The sequence below is a fragment of the Vicugna pacos genome, unplaced genomic scaffold (genome assembly GCF_048564905.1).
Source record: "Vicugna pacos unplaced genomic scaffold, VicPac4 scaffold_215, whole genome shotgun sequence".
Classification (NCBI taxonomy): domain Eukaryota; kingdom Metazoa; phylum Chordata; class Mammalia; order Artiodactyla; family Camelidae; genus Vicugna; species Vicugna pacos.
In genome coordinates this window covers 70,462-94,081 of record NW_027328894.1, presented here as the reverse complement: position 1 = coordinate 94,081, position 23,620 = coordinate 70,462, and the positions used below count along the sequence as shown (strand labels likewise).

Here is a 23,620-nt window from a genome sequence, read left to right as displayed (position 1 = left end):
TCACTTAGTTTGTTAGACACTGAAAGAGGTATGTTAAGAGCCTCCCACGAATATTGTCCTTTTGCTCCAAAGAAGAAAAAATACAGAGTATCTGAAGAATATAATCAATAAGATTGATTTTGATTAATCTATTGAACTCTATATCCTAAAAACAGAGTTCTCTTTCAGTTCCCATGGAATAGAAACAGAAGTAATCTTACACACACACAAGATTATTTAAAAACAAAACAAAAACAAAACAAAACAAAACTGTACTAGTTGCAATAAAGTTGGACATCAATAACAAAATACATATTTTAAGGACTGAATACCCTGGAAATGACAATCCAATTCATAAATAACTCAAGAGGCAAAAAAATAAATAAATAAAAACTGTCAAAACTACAACGACAGTGACATTGAGAGCAGTACAAATCAAAACTAAGAGGAAGTGGTCAAACCTGCTCTAGAAAGGAAAAGTCATTGCCTTCAAATGGTTGTACTGCTACATAGGAGTAAGAAAATAATGGTATTAGTTGAACTGAGCATTCAACTAAAAATATTAGTAGGAGGTCACAAAAGCCTAAATAAGAAATTTTTTAAAATAAAACAGAAATTAGGAAATTAGGAACAATTTTAAAACATTAAAAAATCAGCAGCAGACTAAAACAGCAGACGGGAATTCTGGCTCTGAGAGCAGCCATCCTGCCTTAACTGTAACTCTGGGCTTCGTAGCTGCGTGACATCAGACAATTTAAACGTCTGAACTTCTGAACCACCTGTAAATGGGAATAATAGTACTTAACTCATCGAGTTGTAAAGATTCTAAAAATTAGACAGTGGTACAAAGTACTTAGCACACACAGAGCCAGGCACAACGTGAGTGTTCAATGAATATTATTAGGTGTTATTATCATCACTTCCAAAAATTTCAAACAAAGAAACAAATCTAGGCAAAGAGAGAGTGAGAATAAATACTCACTATCAGAAATCAGAAAGGTGATACAGATACATATGAAATTTTTTAAAAATACTTTTAGTGATTACTATATACAACTATGCTTAAGAAATGAAAATCTGGGTAAATCATTATTTTCTTGGAAAATAAACTACCAAATCTGACTCAGAAAGCAGTTGAAAAATTCCTGAATAAACATATAAGCATGGAAGGAATTGAAATGGTTATCAAATAACTCCTTTCAAAAATGGCACAAGGCCCAGATGGGCTAATTCTAGCAAATCTTCAAGGAACAGTTATTTCTCATGCTACTTAAATTATTCCACAGCATAGAAAGGAACAGAAACTTCTCACTTCATTTTATAAGGTTAGAACAACCTGGATACAAAAGGCAATATGAAGAGAAAAAAATTCAGACAAATTACACTTTTGAACAGATACAAAAATCAAAAATAAAATATGAGCAAAGAATAATATATAACCAAATAAACTTTATTCCAGGAATGCTGGGAGAGTTCAAATTTAGAAAATTACAAAACCACAATGAGATACCACTTCACAGTCACCAGGGTGGCTATAATCAAAAAGACAGAGTATAAGTATTGATGAGGATGTGGGAAAATTGGAACCCTCACACACCACAGGCAGGAATGTAAAATGGAACAGCTGCTTTGGTAAACAGTCGGGCAGTTCCTCAAAAAGTTAAATACAGAGTTGCCACATGACCTAGCATTTCCACTCCTAGGTTATATACCCAAGAGAAACGAAAACACATACATACAAAAATTTGTACATCAGTGTTCACAGGAGCACTATTTCTCATAACCATAAGTGGGAACAATCCAAATTGTTTCCTATCCAAAACACCACCTGAAGAATGAATAAATAAAATGTGACCTATCGATACAATGAAATATTACTCAACCAAAAACAAAAAAGGAATGAAGTAGTCACACATTATAACACGGATAAACCATGAGGACATTATGCTAACTGAAATAGTCGCAAAAGGCCACATATTATATGGTTCTATTTAAATAAAATGTCCAGAAGAGGCAAATCTATAGAGATCAAAAGTAGATTAGTTGTTGTCGAAGGCTGATTTGGTGGTAGGAGGGAGGGAATGGGAAGTGACTACTAATGGGTATGAGGTTTCTTTGGGGGGGTGGCAAAAATTAATTTTAATGATGGTTGCACCACTCTATAAACATACTAAAAACCATTGAATTGTATGCTTTAAATTGATGAATTGTATGGTACATGAATTATATTTCAATTAAGCTATTAAAAAATCTTATAAAATCAATCAATGTAATTCATTATATTATAATCAAAGCAGAAATATTGTATCCTCATTTTGACTGTTGGATTAACATTCCACATATTCTTGATTTAAAACAACAAAAAGGAGCAAACCTCCCAGTAAACCAAGAACAGAGGTCATCCCTTTGAGCACAACAAAGAATATCTATCTGAAACTAGTAACAGGCAACACACTTAATGATGAAACTCTAGAAGCATTCTCACTCAAGGCAGGAGCAACACAAGGGTGTATCTTACCATTACTACATTCCATTACTTTAAAGTTCTGTCCAATGCAGTAAGACAAGAAAAATAAAAGTACAAGCATTAGAAAAGAATAGCTAAAATATTCATGATTTGTGGATTATAACTGAATATGAAAAAAATTTAAGAGAAGAGAGTTAACTGGAACACTGTAAGTCAAGATGGTGGCTACACAGTGGGATGGTGATACGAAGGGCAGAAGGAGGCCATCTGGAAATCTTATTTCTTGATGACTGAGCTAGTTACACAGGTGAGTGGACTTTGTGAACATTCATCCAGCTGAACATGCATGATTGAAGAGAGAAGACTGGCTAGCCAACATGCTGGAGGGCAGAGAAGGAACAAGGTCCCATGTCTCTCCCTCCGCAAGTGGAAGGACTGGTGGGTGAGAGGTGGGGAAGTTCCCAGGAGTCTTGAAGGGCAGGCCCAAGAGAGGTCACCCCGTCAGAACCTGAGCAGCCTCCTGATGGAACCCCAGTGGAATGCAGGGGGTGGGAAATGACACTGTTCACATTGTAGAGCTGCGTCTGGTTGAGATGGGAATGGAGTGGGCTGGGGGATGCAGATGGGAAAAGTCTTCAGGAAGGAGGTGCATCCACTGAGTCACAGAATATCAGCGCTGAAGATGGTCTTTGTGACCCAACCTCTTATTTGACAGAAGAGAAAACCGAGGCCCAGAGAAGTGAAGGCACTTGCCCAAAGTCACCTCTGCCCCAGTACTAGCAGTTTTCCTTGACAGGGTTTATACAGACTAGAGATGAGACACAGCAAGGTACGGTGGTGGAAAGGAAGACTCCAGAGCCACACTACCTAGATTCTAACCACAACACCATCATTGCTAATGGTGAGGACTTGGGCAAGGCACGTATCCTCCACATGCCTCTTTTTTCACCTGTAAAAACGGTAAATAAATGTAAATGTGTACAATTGCTTTCGACAGAGCACACAATCAACGTATAACCAGGATGTACTAAAGCTGAACGGATACCTACCCTAGGACCCGAGATTTCACTTCTAGATACATACCCAACAGAAATGCATTCAAATGTGCATCCAAAGACCTGGACAAGTATGGCCCCCACAGAGTTATTTTTAATGCTAAAATCTGGAAACGACACCATAAATGGAACAGACAAACCAATTTATACATAAATGAGAATGAATAAAACTACTGCTACCCAGGGGTAAATACCACAAATGGACTATAGAGCAAAAGCAACCAGAATCTGATTTCATTTACACAAAATTCAAAAACAGTCAAAACCAGTGCATGGTGGGCAGGGGGTGTGGTGACTGAAGGGGAGCTCAGGGCTGTTTCTGGGGTCCTGGTTATGCAAGTGTATCTAATCATGAAAAGGCTTTGAGCTGTGCACTTGGCATCTGCGTGCCTTTCTGTACTTACACTACACTTCAATAAAGAAACTGACTTAGTCATAATCATAATAGAACCCATCTCATAAGGCTGTTATGAGGATTAAATGAGGTAATATTCGTGAAGTGTTTAGAACAAAGTGTGGCGGTAATGAGGGCCACAGAAACATGTGCTGATAAAAAGCTCCACGTCTAATTTTTCTAAACAGGACATGTGGCTGGCCAACAGGTACCTGAAAAGATGCTCAACATCGCTACTTATCAGGGAAATGCAAATCCAAACCACAATGAGATGTCACCTCGCACCTGTCAGAATGACCATCATCAAAGAGAACACAAGTAACAAATGTTGGTGAGAAGGTGGAGAAAAGGAAAGCACCATACCCCATAGGCAGGAATGTAAATTGGTGCAGCCACTGTGGAAAACAGCATGGAGGTTTCTCAAAAAACTAAAAATAGAACTCCATGTGACCCAGCAATTCCACTCCTGGGTATACATCCAAAAAAACACAAAAACACTAATTCAAAAAGATCCATGCACCCCCAATGTTTACAGCAGCACTATTCACAAGAGCCAAGACATGGAAGCCAGCTAAATATCCATCAAGAGATGGATGGATAAAGAAGATGCGGTGTATGTATACAATGGAATACTACTCGGCCATAAAAAAGAATGAAATTTTGCCATTTGCAGCGACATGGATGGACTTGGAGAGCATTATGCTAAGTAAAGCAAGCCAGACAGAGAAAGACAAATACTGTATGATATCACTTACATGCGGAATCTAAAAAATAGAACCAACTAGTGAATATAACAAAAAAGAAGCAGACTACATATACAGAGAACAAACTAGTGATTACCAGTGGGGAGAAGGAGGGGGAAGGGGCAACATAGGGATAGAGGATGAAGAGGTACAAACTCTTAGGTATAAAATAAGCTACAAGGATGTGCTGTACAATACGGGGAATATAGCCCATCTTTTATAATAACTATGAGTGGGGTATAACCTTTACAAATCATGAATCACTATATTATACACCTGTAACTTATGTAATATACAGCAACTATTCTTCAATTTTAAAAAACTTTTTTAAGAAAAAAGAAACAGCCCCAAATCTAGGCAGAGCACTAGCACTCTGCCTTGGGGTCTCCTTCCTGTGCCCCTCCTCTGAGCCCCCTCCTTGGCACAGTGCAAGAGCCCCTCTCACTCCCCACCCTACCCCATAGACCAGCATAGTCTTGAGCGAAGCCCCCAAGACACGGAGGCACTGAAGGCACAGAGAGCTTAAATCACACGCCCCAGGTCACACATGCCCAGCACTTTCTCCCAGGCAGTCTGAAGCTGGAGATAGGTTCTCTCAACCATAACCCCTACTACACACATCTTGGTATTTCATACGTTATCAAAGAGAACCCTGTCCTCCCTGATCTTGATTTTAGAACTAAATCACTTCTATGCACCAGGAAAATCAGAACTTGCTTTTCACTTAAATGTGGGTCACGGTTCGGCAGACACCTTTGATTTAAAACAACAAACAGCTCTCTCACCTTGGCTCCAACAACAAACCGGGGTGAGAAGAAGAGAGGACGCCCAGTCCCGTTCCTCCCTGGCACGTCAGGGCATCGTGATGGCCAATCTGCCCCAAACCGGGTTTAAGCCCGATCGGTTTCCGTGGGTTGGAGGGAGACACAGCCTCCTTCCTCATGGCAGCTGGGAAGGCCAAGCACTTCCTCACCGCGATTCTCCCCGGGGCTGAGCCAGGAGCGAGACAGGGGTGGGTCTGGGAATAAAGAGTTGGCTGAGATCAATCTGCCCACCTCTGCGGTCTGGCTGCGGGGAGAGGAAACAAGCTGGCCGCAGGACGCAGAGCAGGGGGGCCGGTGTCCAACAGCCCTGCCCTGGGGCGCCCAACCCAAAGGTACTTTCATGTTTTGGAGGCCAAATTCTGTATCTGTAAACACAATGTGTTTCCTTTTTCATGCTGGGGTTGGAGCTGTTATTGTTCAGCCCTTTCTGCGACGGCCCAAATGTAAGCAGAGCACTAGCCCGTGCAGAGTCCTGGGCCTCGGATGCCCCGCAGACAAGGTTTGGGGTTGAGAGCCTGGCTTCTAGGGTGGGAAGAGCCCAAGGTCATTTCCTTCTCATTCTGGGGCAGCTCTGGGCTTCTCCCAGTCCAGGGGACCCTGCACGGGAACTTCAGAGCTGACTGCCCCGGGGAGACCACTTTTTTCAGGGAACTGTGGTCTCTCACACTCTTGACATGGAAGAAAACAAAAGCTACGACAGAGCAGATGCAGGAGGCAAACGTGAAGTGGACCCCAAAGCAATCCTTTCCTGGTACCAGAGCCAGATCCAGAACCTGCTTCCTCTCAAGACCCTCAGCACCTTCCCTGTGTCCTGGGCGCTGAGCAAAAAGCTCCTCACTTTGGGGGCTCCCCATGTTTACAGTTCAGAACAAGTATCCACCTCTCACAAGCACACCCTCCCTGACGAATGTATCCCACCTGCGGGGAGGGCATCACTTCATACCTCTTTACCCCGCCAGACCCAACAGAGCCACCTGACCACTGACTGCTCCAGAAACATCCACTTACAGGGTACTTCTTTGTCTGTAGGCTAGGGGAGCCGGGGAAGGTCTTCTAGGACCCATGTCATATAGTTTCCATCTCCCAGGCTAATTCTGATGAAGTAGTAATGGCTGCCTAGAGAATTATATTGAAAAGGAGTCTAATACACTAAGACCATTTCTGGACGTTGGATAAAAGAGTGCTGTGATTGATTAGCAATGCCTGCCCTGGTTTCAGAATTGGGAAGCAGTGGTGCCTTTGCTAAGTATTCCACAGCCACTCCAAGAAGCCACGAAGACCGGAATCAGGCAGCAGAAACTGTCCATCACTTTGGGCCATTCCATCAAACATGGAATGTAATACAACATAGGTGTTCAGGAAACTAAAAGAGATCAATCTCATTTCCTTGTTACCTAAGACTCATTTATTCAAATCCAGCCCATTTAAAGGTGCCTGTGGTCCTATGGATTGTCTAATTTAGGTGTGGAGCCTCTAGAATACGTGAAAAAATTGGACATGACAACCAATAATCTCTCTTACCGATAGGCAGAAAAGGACTGGGGAAAATCTAGCAATAGCATCAGCCAAGAGGGGACACGAATGGGTCCCCAGATGAAACTGGATCACTTGCACCAAGGGCTGATACCTCGCACACCTTACCTAGGCTGGGCCTGAATCCTCCAGAGACAGACTTCTAGCCCCTCCTTTCAGACCGAGTTGGGAGGATTCATTGGTTATCAGTTGATGGGGTGAACTTTCTGTTCTCTTAGTGTTACTTTCTGCCTTTCAAGGTTTTCACCCAACAAATTTACTCTGACCTCTGAAAAGCCACTCATCCCTTTAAATAACCTGGAATCCTGCTACAGCTACAGAGAAGTCTTTCTTCTGGATCTTCTTTATATGCATAAGTGCACTGCAAAACGATTAGAGCCTTAGCTCCAGCTAATACACGAACCCCGACAGCAGAAGGCTCAGAGGTCTCCGGGAAGGACCCCGACACAGGCAAAGGCAGAGCACATTCCTCCATTCCTCAGCAGTGCTCCTGAACCACTGGTGCACCTGTCCCCTGGATAACACCATCCCTTGTTCTCTGAGCGCCAGCAGATGCCTCTGATAGAAACATCCCCCGCAGAGGAGGCTTGGGGCAGGCGCTTAAGTGTTGGAAGAGAATGGCTTGGACGAGAGGCATTTCACTTCTCATCCATCCCATGACCACCGTCCCTTCTCTTGGTTGGAGGGCAGACCTGGCACAAAATGCTACAGGCAGGGTTGAACACACACCTCGCCCAGTCCTCTCAGGAGCTAGGGAAGGAAGCATTATCTCCGGAGGCAAAGAACTGACAATTGGAATGGGTCTCTGCCTTCTGACGTGGGGGAAATTCACGTAAATTACATGGCATTTCAAAGGCAAATTAAAATCTAATTCTAAGTATACAATAGGGATACATTTGGGGTACACAGGGATACAGAAATGCAATTCTGAACTTCCCATGTTGTGCTGCACCCATGACAGCAGGCAGCATGGAGGCGAACAGCCCTGGGTCTGAGGATGTCCCAGGCAGCTCACTTATCTCAGTGCTGTTTAGAATCGTCCCTCAGAGCTGCTGACAACAGGACACAGCTTTCACGTGATCAGCCTTGCACAAGCGCCGCCGACACCTCCTGCTCTCCGCGTATGCAACAGCATCACCGAGCAAGCCAAGATGTGCCCTGTCCCCACTGAGCTTGGTTTGTGTAAAAGCTGCCCTTTGGTGGCAGGGACATCTGGTTTCAAAAGGCTTCCGTTCCTTGTGCCAATCTGATTAACTGAAACAAAGCACGTGTAAAGCACCTGCTACAGTGCCTGGCACTTAGTAGGGGTTTGTGGTCTGTCTTCAAGATGTAACCTGACAACCCCCTTGCACTGACATTCTAAACTCCCAGGCCACCCAAACCGACGCCGCGTCCTCTGAGCCTGCGGAATGGCTGACGTGTGTCTTCCCAAACGACAGGCAAAGTGCGGCGGGCCACTCTGCAAGTGTTAGGCTTAAATCCTGAGCATTTCAAAAGCCCCCAGAGACCTCGGGTCTCCCTCTAATGAAAGGCACTGCAGAAACCCAAGGTATGATTATCACTTCTGAAAGGAAGAAAAAAGATACTGGCTCACAAAATACCCATACTAGTGCATCAGCAGATAAGACTGTTTTATAATCCAGTTCCCTAGAGAGCCATTTATTTTGGTCGGGCCAGTGTGCACAGCAGACACCGTAGAAGCCATCAAGATAACACGAATAACAACCCAGTGGACTTTTGAAGTGTAAACATAAAAGTCTATTAAGAATACAATGTTGGTTTAATCCCAAGACAAAAAATTTACTTAATGAAAAGCACAACTCATCTCAAGAAGGAAATATCGATACCAGCTGTGAGCAGAAAATGAGGGGGGATTCCTTCCAGGGAACATCTGACTTTCAACCCACTGCCTTTCCATTATTTACTCTGGACATAAAGTCTCAAATACTTTTCCAAGGATCTCATTTTTCAGGAGGAGGAGGTCAGAGAGAAGTCTGGGCAGGGCCAAAGGAGAGCTTGGCAAAACCTGAAAATGTACAGACACACCCCAGAAGGTTTGCCCTGAGACAGCTCTGTCTGGCTTCTCTGGGTAGAGTGGGGGGCAGCTTCCTGGCCCACCAGGTGCTAATGAGGACCCCAGCAGAGACCCTCACTCCAGCTGCCAAAAGGCCAACAGAGATAAATGATGGCCCTGTGCTAATGACGCACGCACTGCACCTACAGGATATGCCACTAAACGCCTCTCTTTAACAACCACACTTCTGAGCCACTTCCTAGAATTTTTCAATATGTTCTGGAGAAGCAACAGGATACTGAGCACTAGGGAGAAAGGAGAAGGCCTAATTTAAAAGGGTTTTCTGATCACAAGTTCTGTTCCACCAGCTTTGAGAGATTATGGGCCCTGAAATCAAGGAAGACCTGGCCATCGGCAACACCTGTGCACGCGGAGACGCTTAAACCCTCTTCACTTACATTCCTAAAAACTCCCAGCCTCCACCAGGCCTGATGGCTAAAAGAGAGGACAACTTCTTACAGACAATTTCATACTTCAGTATGTCTGAATATAATGAATATGTTATATGACATGATGTGACATTATAGAACGGAGTGGAATACAACACAACTAGGGAACCACCTCTAATTCTAGCAAGAGGTTAACGGGCTGGTCCAACTATTCTCCTATCCAGGCAGACCTCATTTTATGGTACTTCACTTACCTGAGTTTCGTAGATGCTGCATTTTTTTTTTAATTGAAGGTCTGGGGCAACCCTGCCCCAAGCAAGTCTATCGGAGCCATTTTCCAACAGCATTTGCTCACTTCATGCCTCTGTGTCACATGTTGGAATTCTTCGCAAGATTTCAAACTTTTTCATCATTACACACGTGTTATGGTGATTTGCGAGTGGTGATCTTTGATGCTACTACTACAACTTGCTGAAGGTTCGGACGATGGTGAGCATTTTTTAGCAATAAAGTACTTTTAAATTAAGGTAAGTACATTTTTTTAGACAAAACCCTATTGCACGCTTACTAGACAACAGTATAATGTAAACAACTTTTACAGGTACTGGGAAGCCGAGAAAGTCATGTGACTTGCTTTCCTGTGTATTTGTTTTATTGCAGGTGGTCTGGAATGAACCTGCAGTATCTCTGAGGTCTGCCTATACACGGAAATGTAAGTGTCATTCATTCACCCATCCAGCCATTCCACGGGGAGGCACACAGAGGATGCAATAAAACAAAGCATACTGTCGGGCTGGAATCCCAGCTCCACCACCTACGAGCTATATGGCTTTGGGCAAACCATTTAATGTCTCTAAGTTATGATTTCCTCATCTGTAAAATAAGGACAATAATAGGGCCTATTATAACCATAGTCGTGATGATTAAATGACTAATGAGTTTGGCAAAAAATGAGTCCTCAAGGGTTAATCATGTAATGACAATAATTATAATAATTACCATGACGATAAAAACACGCACCCATCTACAGCAACGTACCAGACTCTGGACTAAGGAGCAAATCATGTTAGCCTTCTGATTTTGCAAGCGTCTTTAGTGGGGCGTTCGATTTCTCATGGCAACACCTTCCATATAACCTCCCTCTGCCACTGGGGATGATGGTGGGCCCGAGCACCAGAGCCATTTACAGCATGAGGAACCCCCCTCCAAACCATGTTTAAACAGTTATGAGCATTACCTTGCAGGTACCCATAACCACAGGAGGCCAGCCCAGCACAGTGCGCTCATCTTGCAGAGTCGTCTTTTGTGTGGGTTTTGGGTTTCAGCTGGGCCACGCAAAGCCTTCAGAGTGAGTGGCAAAACAAGTTTTCATAAGCTCACCCTGTCACAAACCAGGCAGGGGTTCATGCTGACATCCCCACAGTAAGATTAAACAGCATGCTTCGTCAGAAACTAAATACTAACACAGCTCTGACGTCAGGGGGACATTGATTAAAACTGATGTCAATAATTTATGAAACACAATATGGTCTTCAGATGCTCTTTTTACAAAAAAAAAAAGGAAGGGGTTGGAGTTGGGGAGAGAAAAGGGCCTAGCAACCCAGGTGGTTTAAAACTGTTCATGCATTTTCTCTTGAATGTCCACCCCCCCACCATGCACGGATGCTTCTTTACACGATGAATATAAATGCACATGTGCATAGGAACATGTGAACATGGCTGGTACATATGGGCGGAAGAAAGTATTCAGTTATTCCACGGAGAGCTGTCGAGGCTGTAACGTTATACGTGGTCTTGTCTTTCATATTGTTTTGGGTTCCCCCCACCCCCGGAAGAAACCCAAAATTGCGTTTAAAATAAAGTTGGGCCTTACAAAAGTTCACATTTATTCCACAGAGAACTCAACCTTGAAAGAACACTGAAAAGAAAGCTGGACCAAAGAAAACCTATAGGATACAGGCATTTCTTAGTCAGCTGAAAGTACCTGGGCCCTGCCTAGAATCATTCAGTCAAATAATAATACCGATTTTTTTTTAAGTTTTAGGATTTGGGGGGCGAGGGGGCTGGTGAGAGGGTTAAAGGAAGGATGCCAATTTAGTCTATTATAAATCATGTCTCATTTTAGAAAGGCAAAGAGAAGAGCACAGTGATAATGACAACCCTTTTTTTTTTTAAATCAAGACTCTTTTTTAAAAGAAAAATACATGCTTTACTTTGCCTTAGCTGTAAATAATCTGGGTAGCCCGGCTTTATGTCAACAGTGTGAAATTCACAAGATGGGATTATGTTGGGGGAAAAAATCTGAGCCGCTGATAGTACAAAAGTTAGTGTTTGAAGGATTTATTAATGCTTTTTTCCCAGCACAGTGCCCTGTAGTGTCTCAGAACACCTGTCAAATACTAATTCATTCACATACCTCCACTTCAGGGCCTTTTCATAAAAAGCTCGACCTTTACTTGTAAATCACTTCTAAATTGTCTTTGCTGACTTTCTCTTTTGCGGAATGATGGCAAAATCACTAAGACTTCAATTAAGACTTTATGGGAACTTCAACCTGACATTCCCGGGGCTATATCTACAAGGTATCAGAACATCTATTCTAAAAGGAAACTATAAATAACTTCTAACATTGTTGACTTGGCTTGGCTTTTATGAGATGACTGAATAATTGGCAAGATTTAAAGATACTTTGACTACTGAGAATTAAAATAACTTCAGTAAAAACCAGAAAATATTGTCAGCCGATTATTTGTCATGTAGATTATGTACTTATTAGGCCTAATTAAACTTTTTGAACAAAAAGGCCTTCTAATTACGTTAGTTAATATGTTGATTGCTCAATTTGGCTTAAAAATAAACCGGTCAATCCAGTTTGTGCACAGAGTTAGTGCTTTGGTCAAAAGACAAAATCCTCAACTATAGAGATCATTTCAAGTGCGTGGCCATTGTTATAACAATTGCGGGTTGCGTCTCCACATCCAAAGTGACAGGGAGAGATGGGGGTGGTTGGTATCTGAACAATACCAACGCTGCTAAGACGAATTTTCAAGCCAGTAAAATGTTACCATAATATCCAGTTTATTTGCCTCAATGTATTCCCTTGTATTTCTTCCAATCAGGCCCTGCCAGTGACAATGAGAAGTTATCCTTCACGTGCACAGACAAACTAAAATTGATAGCAAAACCCTGGGAAGCCTTTTAAATGTCAACGAAGGATTTTTACGCACAAAAGGAAGAAAAGAGGAAAGGGGGAGAAGAAAGACAAGAGATGGGAAAAACCAACATTTCTGAAGGAACTGAGCAGATCAAAGGAGTTTTATTCTCAAAGACCACTAAGTCTGGGTATAACCACTATCTTGCCGCCGAATCCTGAAAAGTCTCTTCAAACTGGCAACCAGTTCTGTCCCTTAAAGGAGGGGGGATGAACAGAAGTGGGACACTCGGAGGGTAAAAATGGAGGCCCAGCCAGGCAACAGGAGGGATGGGCCTCTGCAGACCAAGATGCCTGACCAGGCCTCAGTGCCGATCCGGCTCTCCAAAACATGTTTTCCATTCCAAAAGTCTGCATCCACAGTCATGAGGCACAAACTATTCGACAACAACATGACACAATTAATCAGAACCAGACCTCAAAACGTGTGTTTGTGGGGACCCAGCGAACTTTGTAATGTGCCTCAGAGGCTGAAGCAACTGAAGAGACTCACACTGGCTGCCTGGGGTGGGGGCAGGGGGAGGGAGTATCTGTATTTCACAAAAAATGAACACCAAACGGTATGGTGACAAACCAAATAATTTTCAGTAAAATGAAATGTGGGGTTTGGAAATGTACACCTTATCGTGGAAAAAGGGAGTGGGGTCTTACTACTTTTCCCTTCCTTTTTTGTTCTTTCCTCCTGGGGAGAAACCGATGCCTCAGAGTTTCTACAGCAGCAAAGTCCTAAAATTCAAAAACAGAATGGATCCCATTTTTAAGTCTCATTTCTGACCCAGCAGTATCCACCAGGGCTGATTTTGTCAGATTTCTCTTCCAGGCACCGAGATCCCATTAAAATAAGAATCTGCGCCCTTAGTTAATTCGGAACTGTTTAATTTCACCAAATCTTGACGCTAACCAAAAAAAAAATCTGGTATTCTTTTTTGGATAGAGCTTGAATTAGTTTAAAATAATTAGTGAACTCCCTTTGTAATCTGTAGGTAGTAATTGATTTAAATCACATCATTCTTTTGTTAACTTAAACACGCTGTGCAAAAGGAAAATACATACTGTTTTTTCCAAACCATAAAAGACAAATGGAGGACGCAGAAATGATATTCGTCGGGTACCGAACTGGCCTCAAACTGCAAAGCCCTTTGCCATCTCCCAAGGGACTTGTGGTCGCGGAGCTGGAACTTCCCGGGAACCGGGCCGGGGTCCCCAGCAGGGCGATCAGCTGCAGATTAGGAAATGGGGGTGGGGAGGGGCGGAGGTGGATCCCAGGGTCCCGCCAAACTGAGCGGAAGGCAATGAGCTTTTGCCTTTGAATCCGGGGTTAGGAGGACCCGTCAGCAAATTTTCTGCAAAGCCTTCTCCCGCATCATTTCTCGTGCTTCTTCTTGGCTTCGCACCGTGCCCTAGACCCAAACCCGAGAGTCCACGGCCAGTGCCAGGCGCACGAGTGGACCGGCTCTCTGCCCTCCTCGGTCCAGGACATCCCGGAACGCGCCTCCCACCATTCCCACATCCACGCAGCTGGCGACCCTCAGCGGCGGAGTCCACCGGCGCTCCGGAGAACCCGCGGTCGCGAGACTCAGGAGCCGCCGCCCCGGTCCCCGCCCGCCGCCCGCCGCCCGCGTCCCCGCGGCGCCCCACTCACCCACGCACTCGTTGGCCTCGCGGGCGGTGGCGCGCTGCCAGGGCCGGTCATAGTGGAAAGGCTTGCAGCGGTCGCACTCCGGACCGGCCGTGTTGTGCCTGCAGTCGCACACCAGGCTGTCGTCGCGGTCGCGCACGCAGCGGGCCGCGTGGCCGTTGCACTTGCAGCTACCGCCTACCTGCAGGTCCGACACGGCGTAGAAGTACGAGTCGCGCGCCACCTCCGAGTCGTCCTCGTTCTCGTCTCCGAACGTGTGCAGGCGGCTGAAGGCCACGCGGATGTCGGTGGCCGTGACCCAGTCTTGCAGCACGGGCGAGTTGTCGAAGTCGTGCGCCGAGGGCCGCCCGGCCAGAGTGCTGAAGGCGATGAGGCCTCCCGAGAGCGGGCGCATGTCGGTGTGAGAGTCAGTGCACACGGCCTCCTGCTCGTTCTGCTTGGTGATGGGCGCGCGGTGCGGCCGGTTGTACATCTTGTGGCACTGCGTGGAATAGAACTGAAAGGGCACCCACGTGCGCCCGTAGTCCATGGACTTATAGATGGCCATAGACTCCGGCCGTGGCGAGCAGAACTGCAGGCTCACGTAGGTCACTTCGAACTTCTTGCCTAGAGACAGCGTAAGCGTGACGTTGTGCGGGAACTGCAGGTAGTTCTCCGACTGCCAGCACGTCAGGTTGTGGGGGTTGTTGAGATCGGTGAGGAAGGCGGGCGGGTGCGCCTTCTTGGGGTCCGACGCGTTGCAGAGGTGGCAGGAGCGCAGCCGCTCCTCGCCGCGCTCGCTCACCACGCAGTAGCGCGCCGGGGGCCGGCCGCAGGTGCTGGACACGCGCACGTCCTTGCCGAAGGCTGCGTTGACAAAGTCGGGGATGCAGCGGCGCGGGTGGCCGTTCTCGTCCGAGCAGGGGTCGGGCTGCGCCGCCTGGCCGGCGAACATGCTGAGCCCGGGCCCGCCGCGCACCGCGCCCACCAGGCACGCCACTGCCGCCAGCGCCGCCAGCGCCTCCCACACTGCGCGCATCATGCTGCGTCCAGCCTGCCCCGGCCCCGCCGCGCCGAAAAGTCGTTCTGCCCGCCGCAGAAGGCGCCTGCGGAGAGAGGGGAGCCGCGCTCAGCCAGCCCGCCCCGCTCCCTCCACCCGCCGGGGGCGCGGCGAGCGGGGGCGCGGGCAAACGCCCCGCTTCCCCGGCACCAAGCCCGCGGCCGAACGCCCGCCTCGCTTCCCCGCGTCCCGGGGGCAGGCAAATCCGGGGACCCCCCCCAAGCCCGTACGGCCCGCGCCTCTTCTTCCCTGCCGGCGGCGAGTCGGGACCGCGGGCGATCACTCGGCTTCCCCGCCACCACCGCCTCCACGCCGCCCGAGGGTCATGCCCGCGCCCGTCTGCCTGTCCGCGGCCGGCCCGCCAGTATCCCAAATCTCGGACACAGGAGAGCTCGTGCCTCCCCCCCCCCGAGCCCGCACGGCGCGCGCCCCCTCCTCCCCGCAGCCCGGGGTCCCGTTCCGCTGTGTCGAATCGCAACCCCGCCGGCGAGTCCGCATTCGGGACTTTACCTCTGGAGACGGCAAAAGAGAAAGAAAAGTTTGCCCGGCCCCGGCCGGGGAGCCCGCGCGCCGGACGGCGGAGAGCCTCTCGCTGGCTGCTAGCAGGCGAGTCCGGCCTCAGCGCGGGCTTGCCAGCTCCATGCCTGGCGCGGCCGCCGCTGCCCCAGCCCCGGCCCGGCCCGGCCCGGCCCGGCCGCCGCCGCCGCCTCTCTCTCTCGAGTGACGACGCGACCGCCCGGCTCCCGCCGCTTCAGCCGCCGTGCGAGTGCCGCCCAGCCCGCGCCCGGGGCGCACACACACTCCCGCTGGCTGACGCGCACTCACACACGCACGCACGCCCCCAAAGGCTCCGCCGCCGCCGCCGCCGCCGCCGCCACTCGCGCTGGGAGTGGGGGGCGGAGGGGAGCGCGGGGGCGGGGGGCGGGGCCGCCGGGCGGGGCGCCGGCCAATAACGTCGGCGAGCTGCCGCCCGCTCGCGAGCAAAGTTTTAACCCCGGGAAAGAAGAAAGTTAAAGGGAAGCGGCCCGGGACCTGGAGAGAGCGGGAGCGCGATCGGGTGGGAACCCGGGCGCCCGAGAAAGAGAAGCAGAGACAAAGAGAAAGCGAGGAAAGCGCCCGGGGAAACCCCGGAGAGGGGGGCTGGGCCCGGCGCGCACCCCGCCGAGGGAGGAGGGGCCGGCCGGGGACCGTCCGCGTCGCCCCGGCCCTGCGCTGCCGCTGCCGGGAGAGCCCCGCAGGTTTCCGCCGGCCCCACGCCCAGGGGAGCGCTCAGGCGGCGGGGGAGTGGGAGATTTTTCTCCCTCCTGGTCCCGGGCAAACACATCTGTGTTTGTTTTCTTTGCCGCGTTGGGGTCGGGCCTTCCTCTAACCCAGCCTGATGGCCGCGGTGGCACCGCGTACAGGGCCGTGCCCCGTGGGCAGACAGCCCGGGATCTGGAGGAAGAGGAGGATGGAACCTCTGCTGGCTTACTCCTCCTGCCCCAAGCCCCTGGAGTCCGGCGAGAAAGAGCTCTGACTCCCCACCCCAAGCCCCCCAACCCCCGCACAGTTGTCACTATGCTGTGGGCCTCTGTTGGGAACACGGCCCCTTTCCTGCCGGAGGAGCTGTAGTGGGCTGGAGGGTGAAGTGGGGAAAAAGCCAGACAGCATCTGGGCACTGGCCAACGCCCCTCCCGGACGGCTCTGCCAGGCCTCTGTCTAGCTGCCCCCAGATACAGAGGCAGCCTTATAGGTACTTATTGGCTCAGTTTTTAAGGGTGCTGTAGCCCATACTATCTCTTGGGAGCCCACAACAGCTTTGCAAGTAGGTATTAAACTCTTATTTTGCAGATGAGGAAACTCAGGTCTCAGGAGGTAAGAAACTTGACCAAGATCTCCCAGCTAGTAAACATCACATCCAGGAATAGAAAGAAACCTGGCTCCTTCCTGTCCTCCCGTTTGTCAAATGGATAGTCCCACCCAACTGTAGTCTCATAGGGCATCCTCAGGGCCACCCAGATTCTCCTTCCCTTCCTCTCTGCCACACTAACAAAAGGACAGAGGACAGTGACAGCATCCTTTTGACCATCTTGCAGCAGTAGCCAAAGCACTCTGGGGAAAGAATACACTGGGCTGAGAGTTTGGAACTAAACTGCGGTTGTTACTTTTAGATGAGTGATCCTGGATTGAAAGCACAGGGTCCTGGTTCTGGCCCAACAGCTGACTTGCTGCATTATCTCCATTGAGTGCCTCATTTTGTCTTACTGGTATTTTCATAAACTCCGAGAATGTACGAAGGAGCCTTGGGGCTGGTCTGGCCCAGCTCATTCTCTTTGGAAGACAGCCCTCCCCAGCCTCCCTGAGAGACGGCCACCCAAGCCAGCTCTTCCAAGGATGGAAGTTCACCGCAGACCAAAGACATAAATCCTCTCCATTGCAGGGCAGCCTGGATTCATCCCCTCCCCTGGGGGAACACTTTAGCTTTGCCTTCTTGTGCTGTGTACCACTCTCTACACTTGCCTTGTGGCAGAGGGGATTTTGGGTGACTTACAAGGGGACTTAAAACAAAGCAAAATAACATAAATAAGAAAGTGAGGTGGAAGGAGATAAATGTTTCTTTTTTATGTTTAACCAGGTGGACTGTGAAATGTTTAACCATTGTGGACTGTGAAATCCCAATGGCATACGGAAAGCCAGCAGAGCAGTTAGGAGCACGTGCTTTGGAGCCAAAGTATGACCTTGGCAAGTTTTGCATCTTTCTGTGCCTTAGTTTCTTCACTTGTTAAAGGGGGACAATAATTTCTATCTCACAGGATTGTAAGCATTAAATGAGTTAACACATACAGAAATTATAGCTTATAATATGTATGCATACATATTGTATTTAGATCCATCTATGTGAGTATACTTTCATATAAAGGTGAATATACATAAAGCCAGGCACACATTAAGGGGCTGCGGAAATGTTATTTGTTAGTTTTAAATTGCTAGCTCTTCATAGAATTTTAAAATTATTTAAAGAGGGACATTTAATGACATGGAAAGAGGTTCATGACATATAAAACGAAAAAAGCCATTTACAAAATACTGTGCCCCCTCCAAGAAACACTATGCATAGCATACTCTCATTTTTATTTTTTAAAGTATGCCTGAAAAGACAACATTGTTCCTTGTAGGTATCTTGGGAAAGTGAGATTAGATTATAGGTGATTTTTGTTTTTGCTTGTCTGTTCTTGACTGTACACAGTAAAACAAGGAGAACTAAGAGAAGAAAGAGAAACTAAGAGGGAAGACAAAGTAGAGATGGGAATCAAGGTTAAGCGCCCCCTAGAATGCCCTATTCACTTCCTGGGGGTGGGCCACAAATTTGTCTCTCAGCTTTCCCGCAGCCAAAATGAAAAGGAGACCATGTCAGTTACACAATTCCCAGCGTCCATGGGATAAAAACAGACCTATTACTCAAGAGAATTACAACTATTCTTGGTACTAAAATCAGACAAGAATTTCTCCTGGGGGGCCTCATAAAGAGAACACAGTGTGAGGTAACAAGCAAGCATCTTCAACATCCCTAAGCCCCTCAGAGGGTGTCTGTGATGGCCCACAGTGTACACTAATGGCCTCGCACCAAAACACAGGTCAGGAAGACAGTCTGACAAAAATGGGTCTGAAAGAGGCTCATCGGGCTACCCTGCTCACTGCCCACCTGACTTGATTCCTGGAGTATCTGCAAGACCGGATTGCCAGCGCTCTCAAGCCTTCCTGCTGCTATGTTTCTGTCCCAGAGCTTTTGATGGGCCTCACGTGGCAGCAAGTTTGAAGCTGTACTCCCTGGGGTTGCACCTCGCCAGCTGAGCTTAGGCCAGTGGTCTTCAGGAAGGATATGTGGGGCAGGGAGGGCACTTCCCACTTTTATTGTGATCACTGAGGTCTAAGCTTATCTTCTGCGGTAGGTCCTGGTGCCCAGGACTGTCACTTTGCAGCCTGGAGGTCCACAGCATTCTGGGAAAACCCTGTCACTTGTACAGCTGGTTCGATTCCATACAGCAGCCCCGACCAAGGCTCTACCTCTTCAAATTTTTGAAGATCAGCCCCGTGTCACCCCTCGGTTTTATCGCTCCTAGGCAAAATGTTCCCAGTTCTTTGTATGAGTTCTCACAGGACCCTTTTTTTCTGACCACTCTGCAGCCTCTCCCAATGCTCTCTAATCTGTCAGTGTCCCTTCCTCCAGCATACGGCCTTTTGAGGGGGCAAATGAATAAAACAGATGTCCAAGTGTTGTGAGAGCTTCTCAAAGTGGGGGTGATAAATACACACCCGAAAAGGCGTGTCAGGCTCTGAGTGGCAGGATTCACAGGACAAACGCATTCAAAACACAACAGGGAGGCTCTTGGGTGAGAAAGCGCATTCCCAGGTGTTCCAGCAAGGAATGCGTTGGGAGGGGGAGTCGCCCTTCTTGGCACCCAGCCTTACCTGTGAAGTCCCAGGATCCCCCTAGAAAGATAGTGTCAAGAAAACTTAGAAGTGGCCAGAGTAGGAGGAAGAAAACCAAGAGACTCAGGTGTCCTGGAAACCAACAGGCAAGTTTCCAGGAAGGAGGGGCGGTGAGCAAGTATCACATGCCTTCAAGGTCAAGATAAGATCTGAAAGAGTCCTTTGGATTAAACTACAAGGAAGTCATTGGTGACCTTGACTGGTAGTGGCAGAGGAGTGGTGGGGACAGAAGCCAGGCTGCCTCAGGTTATAAAGTGAACGGGAGGTGAGAAAGTGGAGACAGCAAGTGTAGATGGCTTTGGAGAGGTGTGAAAACAAGTGGTAGGAAAGAGATGGGGTGATTGGAAGGTGACACGGGATTGACGGGAGGTTGGCATTTTCTATTGTTGTTTATAAGATAAGGCTATCTGAGCGAGCCTGAATGTTGACAAGAAGGCTCAGAAGGAGGATGCTGAAGACAGATAAAACTAGCCTCGGAAAATGGGTGGTCAGGTGGTCTGAAAGCTGCTCTTGTTTCAATGCACTAGGAAGTGACACCACCCGCTGACAGTAAGGGAGCAGATTTGGAAAGGCAGGAAGTCTTGATTGGGTCCTTAAGGAGAAGGGAACGTGCTGGCTGGACAGAATTCAAGGTCTGATAGAGGTTGGTGACCATCTATGAGAAAGAATGTCTCCCAGCAAAGTCAAGCCCCAGCAGTGCCCAGCAGCCCCTGTGTAGACCTAGAGAAAGCAGAACAGTTGGATTAATCTAAAGTTGATAGTTTTTTCCAGGAAGTGGGACCAAGGGACATGGGCAAGAGGGTGGCTGCTGTGATGGAACGTGGAGACAAAGCTCAAGAGAGAAGGAAGTGAAATCAGGCCACCAATGGAAGAAGGAACAGGCCAGGGTTCTAGAGCCCTGCTGTTCAACCACATGTCGCCATGGCCATTTCAGTGAATGAGTTAAAATTAAATAGAATTTCAAGCTCAGTTCCTCAGCTGCCCCTGACTTGGATAGCTCCAATAAAGAACATCTCCATCATCACGGAAAGTTCTGTTGGACAGAGCTGGTCTAGAGGTTCAGGAAGATAGAAGAAGAGATGAGATGGGAATAACTGAGATGATCATGGTCCAAAACTGGATGCCTGCACCGAGGGTCCCAGAGGTGGAACAGCTCCGGGTGACGACAAGGCCTGCTGAGTCTGGGAAGGTGACTGGAGAGGTCAACGCGCCAGCTGGGCTGTCCATCTCAGTACCAGCATCACGGCTTGGAGCCAAGATGAATGCTGACCCAGGTGCTAGTGTCTTCAAAGAAAAAGAAGAGTGACCTCGATGGGGTGGAGATGGCAAGGATGAGATATAGAAGACAGAGCAGTTGTGTGGTTCCGGCCTTAAAGGAGCAGGGCCTTGCTGTTGTTTTAACAAAGATGGGAGGAACAGTGGGAATTGAGGAGGACAGCAGCTCCCCCTGCCTGGGCGCTGGGTATGTGGGGTAAGCTTGAAGGCCAGGAGAGCCACCAGTGAACAGGGTGAGGATGCAGGGAAGGGAACATCCCACCATGGGGGGGTGGGGGGAAGGACCAGAGGACACAGGCTAATGGTTTGCAGGGAAGAGAGTCAGGAATTCGAAGAAATGAGATGACCCGAGGGACCTTCATCCTGGGCATGACTAAGGGTTTTATTTCTTCTTCTTCTTTTTTTTTAACTTTTTAAATCAAACATTGATATAATGCTTGCTGTGTGCCAAGCCCTCTTGTAGGCATTTTATCAGTCATTAACTCATAATTTGGATAAGAATTTTATGAGATAGGTATATTATTAGCTCCATTTTACAGAGGAGGAAGCTGAGACTCGGGAAGGTAACTTGCCGAAGATCGTCTCACTAAGTAGATCTGAACTAAAATGGTCTGGTTGCAGGGTTCAAAGCTCTTACCACCTATGGATAAGATGTTATCTGATGCAAACGGGTCTCAGCCATTTCTAGACAGGAGAGGGATCCAAGTCTACCAGAAATTGGAGCTGTGACCTGGCTGGACTGGCTTCTGAGCACGTCTGGTTCAGTTAAGAGAACACACGTTAGATGAATTGGTTCCCAGGACTTCCAACATAGACTGGAGTTTGTAGCAGCAGAGGAAACTGATGCAGGCATCTGACCTCCCAGAGGGTCAGCGTGGTCCGTGTGACTGTGCTGCTTTCAGAGACAGAGAGAACTTAACTTAGACAAACCTCGAGTCCAACTCCAACTGAATTGTGTGACCTTGGGCAAGCTGCTTCACCCATCAAGTAGAAAACCCATCCATTTTCTCACGGCGACATGGGGTCATCACACTTACCTTGTAGGCTGGTTAGGGTGATTAAAAAGATGTACTGGAAAGGAAAGAAGTTGACAGAGTAGGTGCTCAATACATGGTAGTTTAGGGCTTTTATTGTTTGGGTTTTTTCCTTTTTTTTTTTTTTTTCTATTACTCATAATGCTCAGATCGCTCACCCTGGAAGAATTTGGGACCTCCTCTCATTTCAAGGCTTCGAGACTCAGCTCACTTGATCAGCCTCATGGAGATTGCTCCAGGGATCCCAGGTCCTCTGACAAGTCAAGAGATGTGACTGTTCTGGAAAAGGGTTTAGAGCATGGAAGAGCAGGCGCGTATAGCGTGGGGGTTCCTGGAGGTTTATTCGTCGCTTCTGTGTTGTTTATCTGCGCCTTCAGCTCAGGCCCTCCCTACTGCCGGCTTCTTGGCTGAGGATTCCGGAGTTGGGCAGAGAAGCCCATACAAACCCCAAATCCGCCAAATCCTTTAATCTACCAGAGCTCTTTGAAGGGGTGAAAAACGCCTGTGGATAAGGGGAACCAGCAGATGTAATTTATTTTCATTTGCAAAAAGCTTTTGACAAGGTCCCACCCTGAACGCTATTTAAATAAAGAAAATGGGTCACCATCAGGGGAAGCTTTGTCATGGGTGGAAGGCTGGCCTTGGAGGAAAGACACAAAGGGTGCAAATAAAAGGACGGTTTTCTGGGTGGGAAAAATCATGGGGGGGCCTCTGAGCCCTGAGTTGGGGCTAAGTTCACGGAACACTTACACAGAATCTGAAAGAGGGCATCCCCTCGGTGAAACTACAAAATGTAGAGGTGACACTGGAGTGACACCAAGAGGAAGGGGACACAAATGGTTTGTGGGACATAGGTTTAGCAGAAGGTGATGTATTTGGGGAGAAATCATTTGAAATACTCTTATAGAGTGAAAGGTTGTCGATTACAACTGAAAAATACTATTTTAGGACTCAAATACAAACTGTTTCCTTAAGATAGTTTCTCCCCCAGAGGTGCTGTCGGCATTTGGGGCCAGGCAATTCCTCACTGGGAAGAACGGTCCAGCCCACCTCTGGACAGTCAGCATCTCTGACTCCCGTCCACTAAATGCCACTAAGTCCCACCCCCGACACACTCACCAGTCATTATGACAACTGAAAAATGGCTCCTTACATTTACAGATTCACCCTAGCAGAAGCCTCCCCCACAACCCCACTCTGATCCACTTGAAATTAGGTCAATGTGCTACTCAGGCCAAACAAGGAAGAGAATTGGAAATGAAAACAGGATGCATTTGAGTTTAGGATCTTCTGGAAAGTTCTAGCCATCACATCTCAAAATGCTTGTTTGGAGCATGGTCATGGCCCAGACAAGGGCAACTTGATTGTGATAAGTACTAGGAACACAAAAAAGCAGAGGAGGGGACAGAGCATACCAGGGGTAAAGGTGGATTTTAGACAAGGTACTTGGGCTGGGGGCTCTCTGGTCCAGTAGAGCAGAGTTAAGTGAGGAAG

The 23,620-nt window shown here is 47.8% G+C and overlaps 1 protein-coding gene across 2 annotated transcripts in view; it reads right to left on the bottom strand.

The window, feature by feature from the left end:
* LOC140695459 (netrin-1-like) overlaps nt 1-16,210 on the bottom strand; it is a 42,037-nt gene extending 25,827 nt beyond the window's left edge. For both annotated transcript variants that reach the window (XM_072958189.1, XM_072958188.1), the window contains exons 1-2: nt 15,858-16,210; nt 14,312-15,393 (exon numbers count right to left, since the gene is read on the bottom strand). In XM_072958189.1, coding sequence (XP_072814290.1) covers nt 14,312-15,329 — 1,018 coding nt within the window. In that variant the 5' untranslated portion in view covers nt 15,330-15,393; nt 15,858-16,210. The remainder of the gene's footprint in view (nt 1-14,311; nt 15,394-15,857) is intronic.
* Between the last annotated feature and the right edge of the window lie 7,410 nt (nt 16,211-23,620).